The 15,038-nt window shown below is 41.1% G+C and overlaps 1 protein-coding gene across 1 annotated transcript in view; it reads right to left on the bottom strand.

The window, feature by feature from the left end:
* Positions 1–15,038, bottom strand: part of PHEX (phosphate regulating endopeptidase X-linked) — a 213,327-nt gene that overhangs the window by 24,541 nt on the left and 173,748 nt on the right. The window contains exon 17 of the mRNA XM_086389324.1: positions 3,715–3,769. Within this exon, the coding sequence (XP_086245450.1) occupies positions 3,715–3,769 (55 nt within the window). The remainder of the gene's footprint in view (positions 1–3,714; positions 3,770–15,038) is intronic.

Below are 15,038 nucleotides of genomic sequence, written 5' to 3'. Positions count from 1 at the left end.
TGGAGGAGATCCATCTAGAAGAGATGGATATATGGGAACCCATCTCACTACACTGTGATTCCCATCTCAACAGCATCACCATATTTCCAATGCTAAGTGTCCAAAAGATGCTTAATAATTATTGAATGGGTATCTTAACAGAGGATGGAAGGCTTCAATGCAAAACATAGAACCCCTAGGAAAAAAATAAAAATCTCTCTCTTGCTCAGCATAAAGGTAAACATCAACATTTCCTAAGTTTCTACGATTTTGACTTTTATATGAGAAAATCATCTCATGGACATGATAAACAAATTCACTGATCAATAAATTCAAACTCCAACCTGACTATGTCCAAGTGTCCAGGCATATGACCACAATAACAGAAGATTAGTTTAATTACTAATGATAAGCAACATCAAAAAATTCTAGGACCCTCTTTAGTTTGAAGCAAGCTTAGCGAATATTCAGTCTGTCTTTAACTTTATGGAAATATATATAAATTTCTAATCTTAACAATACAAAAAAAATTGATTACAAATATCTAAACACTGATTAAAACTCTCTGAACACTGATGAAAACTGCTGACAAAGGTCTCTCTAGTCAAAACTATGGTTTTTCCAGTAGTTATGTATGGACTACACATGATATGTGAGAGTTGGACTATAAAGCAAGCTGAGTGCAGAAGAATTGATGCTCTTGAACTGTAGTGTTGGAGAAGACTATTGCCGCTGCTGCCAAGTCGCTTCAGTTGTGTCTGACTCTGTGCGACCCCAGAGATGGCAGCCCACCAGGCTCCCCCGTCCCTGGGATTCTCCAGGCAAGAACACTGGAGTGGGCTGCCATTTCCCTCTCCAATGCATGAAAGTGAAAAGTAAAGTGAAGTCACTCAGTCATGTCTGACTCTTAGCAACCCCATGGACTGCAGCCTACCAGGCTCCTCCGTCCATGGGATTGTCCAGGCAAGAGTACTGGAGTGGGTTGCCACTGCCTTCTCCGGAAGACTATTTGAGAGTCTTCTGAACTGCAAGATCAAACTAGTCGATCCTAAAGGAAATCAGTCCTGAATATTCATTGGAAGGACTGATGCTGAAGCTGAAGCTCCAATACTTTGGCCACCTGATGCAAAGAACTGACTCACTGGAAAAGACCCTGATGCTGGAAAAGATTGAAGGCAGGAGGAGAAGGGGATGACAGAGGATGAGATGGTTCAATGGCATCATTGACTCGATGGGCATGAGTTTGAGCAAGCTCTAGGAGTTGGTAATGGACAAGGAAGCCTGGCGTGCTGCAGTCCATGGGGTCACAAAAAGTTGGACACGACTAAGCGACTGAACTAAACTGATGAAAACTATACAGCTGAAACCTGGGATGATATGAATGGATTTTGTCCATACAAACTGGTCAATTTTATTTATGCTAATGACAGTGCTTCCCTATTGTAGGCTTTATTGATGCCTGATCCTGTCTCTGGGCACTCACCATTTTTAAGCACATCAATCTGACAGCTTCCAACTGCCAGCACCTGAAACTATTTGCCTGAGAGCTTTCTCTGGCCACCAGAGCCCTCTAGGCTTATGCAGGGCAATGCCAATGAGTTAAAACACCCAGTGGCAGCCTTCAATCAGTTGTGGAAAGTGAGTTGGAAGACAAATACCCCAGTTCCCTTGCCCCTGAGATGAAATTGTGCTGAAGCTTATTCTACAATCTTCCAGCAGATATGAATTCAAGTTGCCTGCAGTAATAATTGGCTTTAACAAAAAGTGAAGGAGAATTTCCCTGGTGGTCCATTAGTTAAGAATCCACCTGCCAATGCAGGGCACATAGGTTTGCTCCCTGATCCAGGAAGATCCCACGTGCTTCAGAGCAACAAAGCCAATGTGACACAACCATTGAAGCCCATGTGCCTAGAGCCAGTGCTCCACAACAAGAGAAGCCCCCACAGTGAGAAGCCTGTGCACCACAACCAGGGAGCAGCTCCTGGTCTCTGCCACTAGGGAAAGCCCTCCTGAAGCAATGAGGGGCCAGAGCAGCCAGAAAGAAATAAGTTTTTTAAGTGGAGGAGAAGGCAGATAAGGAGAGTCAGAATGAGATGTGATTATGAATGAGTGAATGGTCAGAGTAATGCAACTTTGCTAGTTTGGAAGATGGAGGAAGAGCGCCACGAGCCAAGGAATGTGGGCCACCTCCAGAAGCTAGACAAGGCAAGCAAACAGACTCCTCCCTATAGCTTCCAGAAAGAAATGCTGCCCTAACAACATCTTGTGTTTAGCACAGGGAGACCCAGGTTGGAGTTCTGACCCTTAGAACTGTAAGCTAATAAATTTACATCGTTTTAAGCCACTTCATCGGAGAAGGCGATGGCACCCCACTCCAGTACTCTTGCCTGGAAAATCCCATGGATGGAGGAGCCTGGTAGGCTGCAGTCCATGGGGTCGCTAGGAATCGTACACGACTGGGCGACTTCACTTTCACTTTTCACTTTCATGCATTGGAGAAGGAAATGGCAACCCACTCCAGTGTTCTTGCCTGGAGAATCCCAGGGACCGGGGAGGTTCTGGTGGGCTGCCGTCTATGGGGTCGCACAGAGTCAGACATGACTGAAGCGACTTAGCAGCAGCAGCAGCAGCAGCAAGCCACTTTGTTTGTGATAACTCATTATGACCATCATAGAAAATTCATATGACACAGTTAATTGGTTTCCTTCCTTCCCTGTCCCACTTGCTCACTGCCCTGGTGGTATTTCCTGGTGTCACCTCTGAGAAGAACTACTTGCACTTGAATCCTAGTTACAGAATCTGCTTCTGGGAAAGCCCAAATAACAACATTGCCACTGTATTTCTCTTATTTATATATGTATGTGATCCTATGTCTTTTTAACCTGCAGAATCATATTCAAATTGTCACTGATCCAAACCAAAATATAAGTGACTTTTAAAATCAAGACTACATTTTTTTGTGCATTAAATCATCAGAGCAAGCAAAGGCACATAATAAAAGTGGTGATATAACTGACAATGATTATTAGAATTCCCACTATGTCTGGAAATTCTGAATTACATGACTCTACAGTAAGTTGGTATTGACAGCCTCTAAAGTGAAATCCCTAACTCCAGACACTGTCCATTTCTGACCTGTTGTATAGCTACCCAGTTTATGCTTCTAAAGACAAACTTCATTATCTCTACTTGCTCAAAAACGTCAGTATCTTCTATTGCCTAATGTCCAGGCTCCTTACTGGAATTCAGAGCACTCCAATATCAAACATCAACCTCCTTTTCCAGACTTCTTTTCTACTATTTCCCTTCAAATAACACTTGGACTCACCAAACCAGACTCTTTGCTATTCTAAAAGCAATTTTCTTCCCTTTTTTCACGTCGTTTCTTCCATTTGGAATGGGTTTCAATCCATCACCATAAAGTCAAATCCCAACAGTCCTTTAAGGTTCACGTATTTCCAGTATGCATCAATACATAAATAAACAAATGCATAACAAATGAAAGCTCCCTGTGTACAGGTTAGCCTTCTTATCCAATCATACACCCTGGTAACAAGCATTAGGAAACAGCTAACATGATGAGAATGGGGACTACCCAAGCTGGTTTCCATGCCTTCTTTTATTTGGTTTTGCTTTTGATTTGTTTGTTTGTTTTTACTTTATATTCTGTGCTCTGCCAAACATCATGTTCTTCCTTTCCTGTCAGTAACTGATTTCTCTTATTAGTTTACTTACCGAGGATATTCTGTTCCCCAAAAGAAAGGCTTCTGGAGTTCTCCTGCTGGAAATCCTAGGAGAAAGACAAACACAACTGTAAGGGATATAGAGATTGATTTGATGATGAGTACCTGACTGTATCCTTAGTCTTAGAGTTTCAAAGGCCCATCAGAAAGGTACTCCTCATGGAGCTGGGAGCCCTCGAATAGATCCAACTGCCTCTAAGATATTAATTCAACTGAGTTTGAAATCAGTGTCTTCCATCAGTTTCAAGGAGACCATTTTGTGTGGATACACTATGGGCAGTAGTGCAGGCTGCTGTGAGAGGGGTTCCTTCAGACACAGCACATGAGAGAGGCTTCCAGCTGTCCTGCAGCTTCCCCTGACACAGAAAGGGTTGGCTTCACGGGTGCACAACCAGTGCAGTCACACAGGGCCCCGTGCAAAAGAACCTCACACTGGATTTAACGCTCTGTTGTCACTGTCTGAAACACTTAACAATTTTATGTTTGAATGTGATTTTGGAAGTGGAGACCAAGGGGACAATAAAGCACGTTTGTGAGTAAAGGAGCCATGCACGACATTTCTGTCCACAGTTCCTATTACGCTCTATTTGCACATAGCATACAAGATGCTCCCTGGAAGCACAGAACTCTGGTAGACCCACAACACGTGTGAATTCAGCAGGATTCAAAGCAAGCACAAGTATGTTACATCTAGGACTGAATAAGTGGAGGTTCTGACAGGCACGAAAGGGCTCTTTCAACTGGAACCAGAATTTGCCTTGACCACCAAAAGGCAGCAGTGGCATTCTAACCATGTGAATAAGAATTCTATCTTATTAGACAGATAAGAATTCTATCTTACTCCTGTTACTTCACTGCATTAGGCAATCACATACACCAAAATGATGACATAAGAGGAAGGGGAAAGATAGGACTACCCCTGGTATCTTTCCCTTTCAGCCCTTCCTTATTCATCAGTATACCAAAGGTAGAGATTGTTGATAGAATGCACATGTAATAAGAAATGAAATAAAACCTTCTGAATTAGTTTTCTGCAGTGTTTCCACCATCCTGACAAGAAGAAAATACATCCTCATGTATAAGCTAGAAAATACAAACTATAATTTTGGTGATTCCATAGCTCAAGTAAAAGTTCTTGTATCTGTATTTGTTTTGGCATTGTACAATATAAAGATGAATGGTAAAATAATGCTGATGATTTAAATTTTTAATTTTCCTTCCAACTCACAGTACTAAATAGCAGATAAAAAATACTGTGACCAGTCTACAGAATGAGAGACTTTGGAAGGAAGGCCAAAGCTTTCTGTTGCAGTCCCTTGACAGCACTTTTTCCTGCTTTCTGAAAAGGAGGTCCCTGTTTCTTCATTTGGTACTGAGCCCCACAAATGATGTAGCTGGCCCAGGGTACAGATGAGTGGGAGAAATGCCTTGCTTTGCTTTGCCACTGCAACTCACCATAAATTTTGTACCCTAGAGTGGATCCTAGGAGCTGTACTTATAAGTCATTACAACTGGGAATTGCAATCAATAGTAACAAAAAAAAAATTAGAAAGAGATCCTTTCTGCAACATCCCTGCCTGTTACAGGGCTACTGCTCAAGGATCCTAGAGACTGAAAGCTCTTTCATGAGTTCAGAGGTTTTCTCTCCCTTCTTTTCCTCTCAACAACCTGTCTACCTCCCCTCCAAGATAGGATATTATGAGTCATGGGGGCAGGAAAGCAGGTTCTTAATTTAGAAGTGAAATATTAATTTATATAATTCATATATATATTATTGATATTTTCTTAATAACATCATAGTTTGCAATATCAGGGTACAAAAACCTTATTGTACAATGGAGATGGATCCAGCCTGGAGTCCTCTCTCTTCCTGCTGCTTTCACATAATGGAAACTGCAGAGGGGTGATGTCAAATTAATCTTCATAATTTCCACATTTTCTTAAATATCCTTGGCATCTTTACATCAAAATTCCATCCTCTTTTTGGTGATTACTTTTAGTAAGTCATTCTGACTTGGAGATATATATATATATGCAAATATATACCATATATATATGCAAATCACAGTGTTTGTATGAAAATTCTGTCTCATATATCATCAAAAAGCAATGATCTTTGCTAATAAGAACAATGATCATAGACCAATGTGATTTAATTATTAAATCATTACGGCTTTCTTGCTTGGTAATGTGCCCAGCTGGCAGCATTTATGTCCACTGCAAACCCCCTTACAGGAAAGCATCTGACACCTGCCTGAGCCTCCTTTCTGCTGCTGTCACCGTTAGAGGCCCCAGACTCGCCAGCCTCAGCCATCATGCTCCCCTGATCATCTGGGTCTTCACAGCTTGTCAGGGCCAGGGAACCCAACACTGATCAACACAAGAATCTGATGCCCTTAGGACCATTTAGCTAAAGTGAATGGATTAACAGTTTAAGCTGCATTTTTGGAGATGTCAACTGGCAAGAGTGATAGATCAAATTTCAACAGGGCCAACTCGGTATCTTATCTCATAAAGTGAGAGTTCTATTGAGCAAAGGGAGAAATGAAAATAATTAAATAAATGGAAATGGGATTCTTTTTCTTTTTCTCTCCCTTTTTAATAGGCTTTTCTTATCTTTTCTTGCATATTTATTTTATCTCCTCTTCTTCCCATTTCAGCACTGCCTTGCCACCTATTTCAAACTTTTCAAGATTCTTTTTCTATCTGTATGTGTGCATGTGTATGTACACATAAATACACATACATATATGAACATGAGAGGAGAGAGGGAGGGAGAGGGAGGAAAGAGAAATTTGACTGTTGGACTGGCAAAAATTAATCAATTTAATAATAGGTAATATTGGCCAGGGTGTAGGAAGTATGTTAGTGGGAGTATAAATTGTTGCGAGCATTTTGGAAAGCAATTTAGTCATCTCTTAAACCTTGAAATGCCAGTGGTTCTCCAATTTTGCCATGCATCAGAATCACCTTATTGAAATACAGATTACTGGGCCCCACCCTTAGAGTTAGGCCCAGAGAGGTGGTTAGGAATTTGCATCTCTAACAAGTCCCCCTGAGAGGCTGATGCTTGGGCAACCACACTTCAAGAACCACTGCCCAATCACTGGTTCACATGCACTGTAGAGTCATGACTAAATACGTTTATTGTTGCATCACTGTAACTGAGAAAAGCGTGCAACAACCTAGATGTCCAACAGGAGGGGAATGACTTGATGATATAACCATTTTATGGACTGCTGTGCAGCAAAGGAAGAGTCAAGAGGTAGATCTCCGTCTTCTAGCATGGGAAACACTCTAAGAAATGCTATTGGCATAAATCAGGGCATAGATACAGACATATAAATGCCATTTATATATTTAAAGTAGCCCAGTTTGTGTATATGTATGAAAATTCACACTAAAGGTCTATAAAATACATATCAAAGTGGTCACAGTAGTCATTTATCTCTTAGAGATCATTGGGATTTGGGGTGGTGGGTGGTTAAAGGGGCTTTGGACATAAATGTAATATTTTAAATATTGATTAATCAAAGGTAATCATCTGTAATTAAAATAAACTCTTTTAGAAATAAACATGTGTGGGGCTTCCCTCGTGGCTCAGTGGTGAAGAATTCACCTGCCAATGCAAGAGACACAGGTTCAATTCCTGATCAGGGAAGATTCCACATGCCACAGAGCAACTAGGCCTATGAGCCACAACTATTGAGCCTGTGCTGGAGAGCCCAGGAGCCACAACCACTGAAGCCCACGTGTCCTAGAGCCTGTGAGAGTAGCCCCACTCACTGCAACTAGAGAAAAGCCCATGCAGCAAAGAAGACCTAACACAGCCAAAAATAAATAAATTTTTTAAAAAGAAATAAATGTATGTGTGTTATAGAAAATTCTTCCAAAGATTACCCAAAAACAGTTTATAGTCTACTCAGCTTACATGGCAGTATTTTGCTCATACATTTGTAAATACCAGCAAATTTCTATTTCAAGCAAAAATACAGCTTGTAGTAAAATAATTTAAAACATTTAACATGAGGCTTCCTGTGTGCTGTTTTGGATCTGTCAGGAATTCTCTGTTCCTTATTAATTCCTGAATATTCAGGAACTAAGAGGAGAGGCAAGCCTCTCCCAGGGGCTGAGGAATCCAGGCATTTCCTTCATTAGTGTTTCTATATGGTGATAAGTACCCTCTTCCCTCTTGTGAACCATATGGTAAAAGTGATTGTTTATAAATCTGTCTCTTTAATACGGATTGCCTATGTTTTGTAAGTCTGGAATTTTCCTCTTTATCTTTGCTGAAAATAACTACTTTGTAAGACGGTATATATGCCCACACCATGTTGATTAAAACACCTTTGCTCCATCAGAGCTCTGGTCCCCGTGTCTTTCTTTCTTTCTCTCTCTCTCTCTCTCTCTCTCTCTCCCCCCCTCTCTTTTTCAGGCTGATCCCCTGGAGCGCAGAGGCTCTCTGAGTTCACTTTCCTGCCCGGGCTTCTAAGACCCTCTGGAGAAGGTGCTCTGCGCCTTCACCCCATCGAGAGGGCGCCTGAGGCCTTCGTGAATAGAGCAAGCCCCGTGCAGGGACTTCATTGGCTTTCTATGTAAACCAAGGAATATCAGCCTCTTCCTCTCCTTTACTTTCTTATCGTCGACTCCAGACCACCAAGTTCCGGTCCATTAAAGGACCTCAACAACTAAAATTCTGACCAAAAAAAATACTGGCATTTATATGGGCTTCCCAGGTGGCGCTAGTGGTAAAGAATCCTCCTGCCAATACAGGAGATACAAGAGACATGGGTTGGATCCCTGGGTTGGGAAGATCCCCTGGAGAAGGGAATGACAACCCACTCCAGTATTCTTGCCTGGAAAATTTCATCAGCAGAGGAGCCTGGCGGAATACAGTCCATGGGGCCACAAAGAGTAGGACACAGCTATGCATAAACACACATGCTATAATAACCTCATTATTTGGTAGCAAAAAATTCTCTTTCTCAAATCTACAGGTAGGAAAATCATAAGGCCTGCTTCAGGCTTTCTACTTGGTCAGCCTTCCATTTTCACTGCAGTTTCTCATAACTCTATTAATGAATACTGACTAATCTGGTTGCAGTCTTAGCAAAACGGTAATGGTAAAAGGCATAGAGTACTTTTGCTTAGGACACAAGTGCAAAAGAACTGATCACATTCACTGGGTCAGGTTCAACTAGTTGGCCTTTGAAGTCATAGTTATATCCTAACTGTAGCTACATCTTTCCAGAAAAAGGCAAATGCCTCAATGTCTCTGGGTTCTAGTATTCATTTTATTAGTGTAAAATCATATTAATTAGGTTTTTTTTTATAGGTAAATATAGAGAAAAAACTAGCCCGTTATCCTAAAGCCTAGACCCTAGAAAACAAACGTATGTCCTCAGGCATAGCAAATTCAAACTATTGAGCTTTATGCAAAAACCCAAATGGACTTTTTTGGCCAATCTATTATGCAGAGAGATCAAAATAAAAATTAGTAATTTCTCTTTTTTCTCTCCCCCCAACCCAGAACTTCCCACTACTGTGTTTAAAACTAGCTTCAGATATTTACTCAAATGTCACTTTCTCATTAAGGCTTTCCCTAGTGCTTTTTTAAAGGAGCCAAGTATTATCCTATCCCCCTCAATTGGTTTATATCTCATCATAATATCACCATCTATGGTATCCACATTTTACTTATTGTCTATAAAGTATTGTCTGTCTTTCCCCAATTGGAATGCAAGCTCCGTAATAAAAGGACTTTTATTTACTTTTACCATTCTTTCACTGCAATATCTTCAGAGCTGGAACAATGCCTGGCATGTGGTAAGCACTCAATAAATATTTGTTGAGTAAATGGAATCTGCACTTTGTGAAACTCTAAAGGGTGATGGGGATTAAACATTACCTATAAGTGGGGGTTAGCCAAAGTCTAAAACATTACACAATATTATTAATACTATCGATTTGCTACCTCTTGAAGTTTGCATATTCAGCACCAGAATGGGGATATGCTCCATTGTTCAAACTCTGGTTTTTGTTTACCTTCTAGATTAGGGACTCTGTTGATTCTACTCCCTTATATTCATAGCCAAACTAGTATAGTTTTGAGGTTTGCATATTTTTTTCCAATAAACTCTCAATCAGAAAGCAAATATTGACAAGATAAAAAGACCTGCCCAGCTCCATGCCAATTCCATCACCCCTATGTCCTCTTAGCCCTCCCTACCACCAAAGAATAAAAGTAGGATATTTTCCCTTTTGTGGTTAGAGCATAGGCTACAAAGAGAAAATCAGACAAAATACTGATATAGATCAGAGTCCTTTGGTCCTAACAATATTGAACAAACTTAATCTCTTTTCCCTACATTCTTTGTATGTTTTCATGTAATTGCCACATTAATTTTAAGTTCCATATCTGATATCTCTAAGTGTACGGCTCAGAAAGGTTATCGTGTGGCAAGTATTTTAAAAGCATTATCTTCCAAAGTTTGGTTATTTTTAGGTGTGAAGTTTTTTAATACATTAACATTTACAAATGGTGACTATTTTAAAAATGACTATAGTCAGACTGGCACATCATTTCCTATTGTTTCCATGTTTGGTCAGATTTAACAAGATGGGAGGCCTCCAATTTTCAGTATGTGTGCAAGCGAATGACTCTTTATGACCCCCTGGACTATAGCCCACTAGGCTTCTCTGTCCATGGCATTTCCCAGGCGAGAAAACTGAGGTGGGGTGCCATTTCCTCCTCCAGGGGATCTTTCTGATTCAGAGATGAAACCCATGTCTCTTGCACCTCCTGCATTGGCAGGCAGATTCTTTACCACAGCGCAACTGGGAAATCCACACACGCAAAAAAGAATAAATCCATTCAACTTTCAAGAACATAGATAAAACTAGGGATCATCAAACTAAGTGAAGAAAGCCAAAAACTACAAATGTCCTCAAAGAAGCTACAACCCAGGGAAAGGAAAAAGGATGTAACTAGAAAAAAAATTCCATTTTGTAAAATCTAAAGAGGAAGGTGAATTGATACCAAATCTCTCTAAAGTGTATGTTTAATTGAAATATTCTTTAAACTCAGTGGAGAAATATTGGATACAGGGGAGTAGATACATACGTGTGTTGTGGAAAGGGGTTACCTATACACATGTATAGGCTAATGGGTAAAAGATTTGTAAGATCAGTGGGGGTCAGAGTTTTCAACAGGTCCCCAGTTATTTTGGTGCATCCTAATTGCAACCCCCTGACTTAGATCAGAATAAGGATTCTCAACCCCAACTGTACATTAGAATCCTTTGGGGAGGCTTTATAAAATAAACCCACGTCTGCCTCAGACATATCAGGTCACAATGTCTGGGATGGAGCCCTAAACATCAGTATGCTGATGCATACTGAGCTTATAAAAGCTCCCCGGGTGATTCTAATATGCAAACAAGTACAGAAATCTCAGTTTAGGAAAAATAAGGAGCTGCTTATATTTAACTTAACTGATGTATATAAATCAGCCCTCTTGTCTCATTCTCCTCTTTATTGCTCCTCAACGCAGTACTTGTAACATATGATTAGATATTTGTATTATAATTTCACAGACTATTCTTTCAAAACTGAAACTTTACATGGCTTATAAATTATGATTTTACAAAAGGACAAAAATAGTTTTAATTGCAACTGCTTTGGAAAATCCAGGCTGAATTCTTACTCTAAGAGAGAATGACTGTTACATCTTATTCAGGATTAGTTCTCATAATCAGATAAGCCGGATACCATTCTTCTAGAAGCTAGGGGGCCATCAGTAGGAACATGGAAATTGCTGCAATTACAAAGCACTTTTGGTTATATTTTTTGCTGTAAAGGGATTTCATTGTCATCACTGCTAAGATTAATAGTGGATTTTTTTTTTCAATTTGGCATCTTGCAGTAGTTTGGTGAATGCCAACCATCCCCTTTTCAGAAAATATCAAGTTCTAACAGCTGTGACTCATGTCAAGGGATTCAGCAAGATGCCTTGGCCATCTGCTGGCTTCCCGCAGGTAACCTCCTGCCACCATATCCATCAGCCTAGAACTGACAAGCAGAAAGCAGCTTCCAAAATCTGCCCTCCATCTTGAAACCTTCTCTTCTGGCCTTTCTATTCTTTTTGTGCCATAATTACCTCCAGGCTGCAATAAACAGATCCTCTTCTTATTTACCAGGGTGACCAACCATCACTGTTGGCCCAGGCTTGAAGGGGCTCCTAGGATGTGGAGCTTTCAGTGATGAAACTGGGACAGTCCCAGGCAAGCCAGGACAAGTTAGCCTCCTTACCTTTACCCACCCAAGTCTGACTTCTTTTGCATTTGCTCCATTTTTATAGCTCAGCAGTTCTCAAACTTCAGCATGCAGCAGAGGTTTGGTAGTTAAAATCTTCTTAAAACATATATTGCTGGGCCTATCGCCAGAGTTTCTTATTTGGGAGGTCAGGGGTGGGACCAGGTAAGGTCCGTTTATTAAAAATGATGCTGATGCTGCTGATCCAGGGGCCACACTTTGAGAACCACTGCTCGAGTTCAACATCTGGCAGAGAAAACACAGATTTCCTCCCACAGTGCAGCTCAGTATCTCGGATTCTACTCATGTTCCACCAGGTCATTCCACACACACAATTGCTATCCTAGGTATTCAAAACTGACAGTATGGGTAGTGATGTTCAGTCCAGGCCTGGGAGAACAGTAGATGCCTCAACAAATGCCTGTGTGGTGTCACCGAGCCATACCTAGGTGTGACTAACATCTTCCCCTTATCAATTAGGCAAAACAAACAAAAAAACACTGAGTCTCTTTATTCATCTCCTCCAGCAGTATCTTCGCAATGCCTAACTCAGTAAAAGAAAACCATCTCATCTACTGTTAGTGAAGATATAAATTGGTACCACTCTTCTCAAGAGAAGCAGGATAACATGTATTTTAAAACTTCATAAATTGAGCATACCATTTGACTCCGCAGTTTCTCCACGTCTGGGAATTTACCCTAAAGAATACTCTCATATTTGACAAAGACTTAGCCACAAAATGCATCTCAGTAGTTTTTGCTGTTGTTGTTGTTTGCAATAGTAGAAGAGCCTAAATGTCTATCGGTAGAAAATTAGAGAAATTAAGGAGATTTTATTTGGTGGAATACTAAGCATGGTGACTGAGAAGAATTCGTAATAGATTTTAAAAAATATTTGTTACAAATTTCAGTGGGAAAAAAAAAAAACAGTGTAATTGGATGAGCTCATGTTTAATTTCAATTTTTAAATATGGTAGATAAACATATTGAGATTCAACAAAGGTATTAAATGTAGCTATTTTTAAATTATGATCCACTTTAAAAATATTTTTAGCTTATCTAAATTTTTCGAGATTTGGCACAATAAAGATAAAATACTTTTGTAATAAGGGTTAAAAACAACAAATTTTTCTTCATGGGAGGACAAGTGAGATTGTGACCATCATGACAGATGAGTGAGATTTCTGACGCCTGTTTCCTCTCACCATGGCTCTTTTCCAGCTTTCTGAGGCTTTCCACACTCTGGCTCATATCCATGTCACTCCTAGAGCATGTTCCACTCACAGCCTGCCTCTTGAATCAGAAAGTGAGAGTTGCTCAGTTGTGTCCGACTCTTTGCGACCCCATGGACTATACAGTTCATGGAATTCTCCAGGCCAGAATACTGGAGTGGGTAGCCTTTCCCTTCTCCAGGGGATCTTCCCAACCCAGGGATCGAACCCAGATCTCCTGTGTTGCTGGTGGATTCTTTACCAGCTGAGCCACAAGGGAAGCCCTACTGACCTTTAAAACCATTTTGTTTTCTGCTGGTGGCCCTGCAGCGAAGCTGCCAGTCTTCTGTCTGGAAATAGCATGTGTCCTGCCCCATGCATGCATGTTCAGAAGTGCACGGCAGGTGGTAAACATGTCCCTCTGGGCAAGGGTCCTGGTACTCACCATTTCCAGGGATGCCGTGAGACTACAGGGCTCCCCACGTAAAGGTACCTTGTCCCTCAGTGGCACTGCCCAGAATGTCATTCTCAGCTGCCTCCTTGGTCAGGCCCCAAGACAGGAGGCTGTATTAGGACCTCCAGAGTCTTGGACTAGACCAGGACAAGAACGTCTTAAAATAGTCATAGCAGGTGTCCCATGACCTTGCTAAGTGCATCATGTACACCATTTTGCAAACTATTTGCAGTTTGTTCATGACTTCACTTCAATGCACTTAAAAGTTTTTGAATTTCACAGTAAATTTTGTGAAGAAAAACATTTTGGGGAAATAGAGCAAAATATATAACCCATAACCCCCCCTCCCCCACTCTACCAGAATCCAGTGGTCAGAAGATCAGGGGCATAACCAAACAGCTCACTCTCACAGACGGCACACATCAGTGGCTGCTCCAGGCCCCACCCTTGAAGACACGATATTAGCACAGCCACCTGATCTTCCAATCCTCACCTCCTGGCTGTCCCCACATCCAACAATATCTTGCTTCCATATCAAACAGAAACAACCCCCCACCACATGGGGAAGGGCAGAATAGCGTGATTACTCTAACATACAATTGTATCATGCTTGCAACTTTGTCTGAGTGTGTTCACAGCTACCATTTCATGTAATTCTCACATTTCTAACCCAGCATGGAGCAGTGTAGGGTGAAGATTAAGTCTGTAATGAGAGAAGCTGCACTATACTCCCAGCTGTGCTAGCTGTGTGCTCTTTCACATGTGATTTGGCCTCCCTGAGCTTCAGTTTCTTCTTCTGTAAAATGGCCCACAATGCCAAGCTTAGAGACCTTCCATGAAGACTAGAGATGACACATGGTAAAGTATCCAGCAGGCTTCCCTGGTGGCTCAGAGGGTAAAGCATCTGCCTACAATGCAGGAGACCTGGGTTCGATCTCTGGGTCAGGAAGATCCCCTGGAGAAGGAAATGGAAACCCACTCCAGTACCCTTGTCTGGAAAATCCCATGGACAGAGAAGCCTAGTAGACTACAGTCCATGGGATCGCAAAGAATCGGACATAACTGAGCGACTTCACTTTCACTTTCTTTTCAAAGTATCCAGCACAATGCTTGGCACATTAGTGGTTCTCAGTGAAGAGCAGCTGCAAAGAACAATTATACTCTCCATTTTATGAGAGTCCTTCAAAGCATCAGTGGAAAAGTTGTGAAACTACCTGTATTATCATTACACCGTTATTTGAGAACAATCTTGGGATTTAACTTATCTACTTCCTAATTCTTCTCACCACTGCCACCACATAGGTTTGCACCCTCCCCAATCTTCCCTTGAACCACTTT

This window comes from Bos grunniens, chromosome X, assembly GCF_055505025.1.
Source record: "Bos grunniens cultivar Pamir isolate PY7600 chromosome X, Bosgru_T2T1.0, whole genome shotgun sequence".
In the NCBI taxonomy this organism is placed as follows: domain Eukaryota; kingdom Metazoa; phylum Chordata; class Mammalia; order Artiodactyla; family Bovidae; genus Bos; species Bos grunniens.
This window is presented reverse-complemented; position numbering and strand designations above follow the sequence as displayed.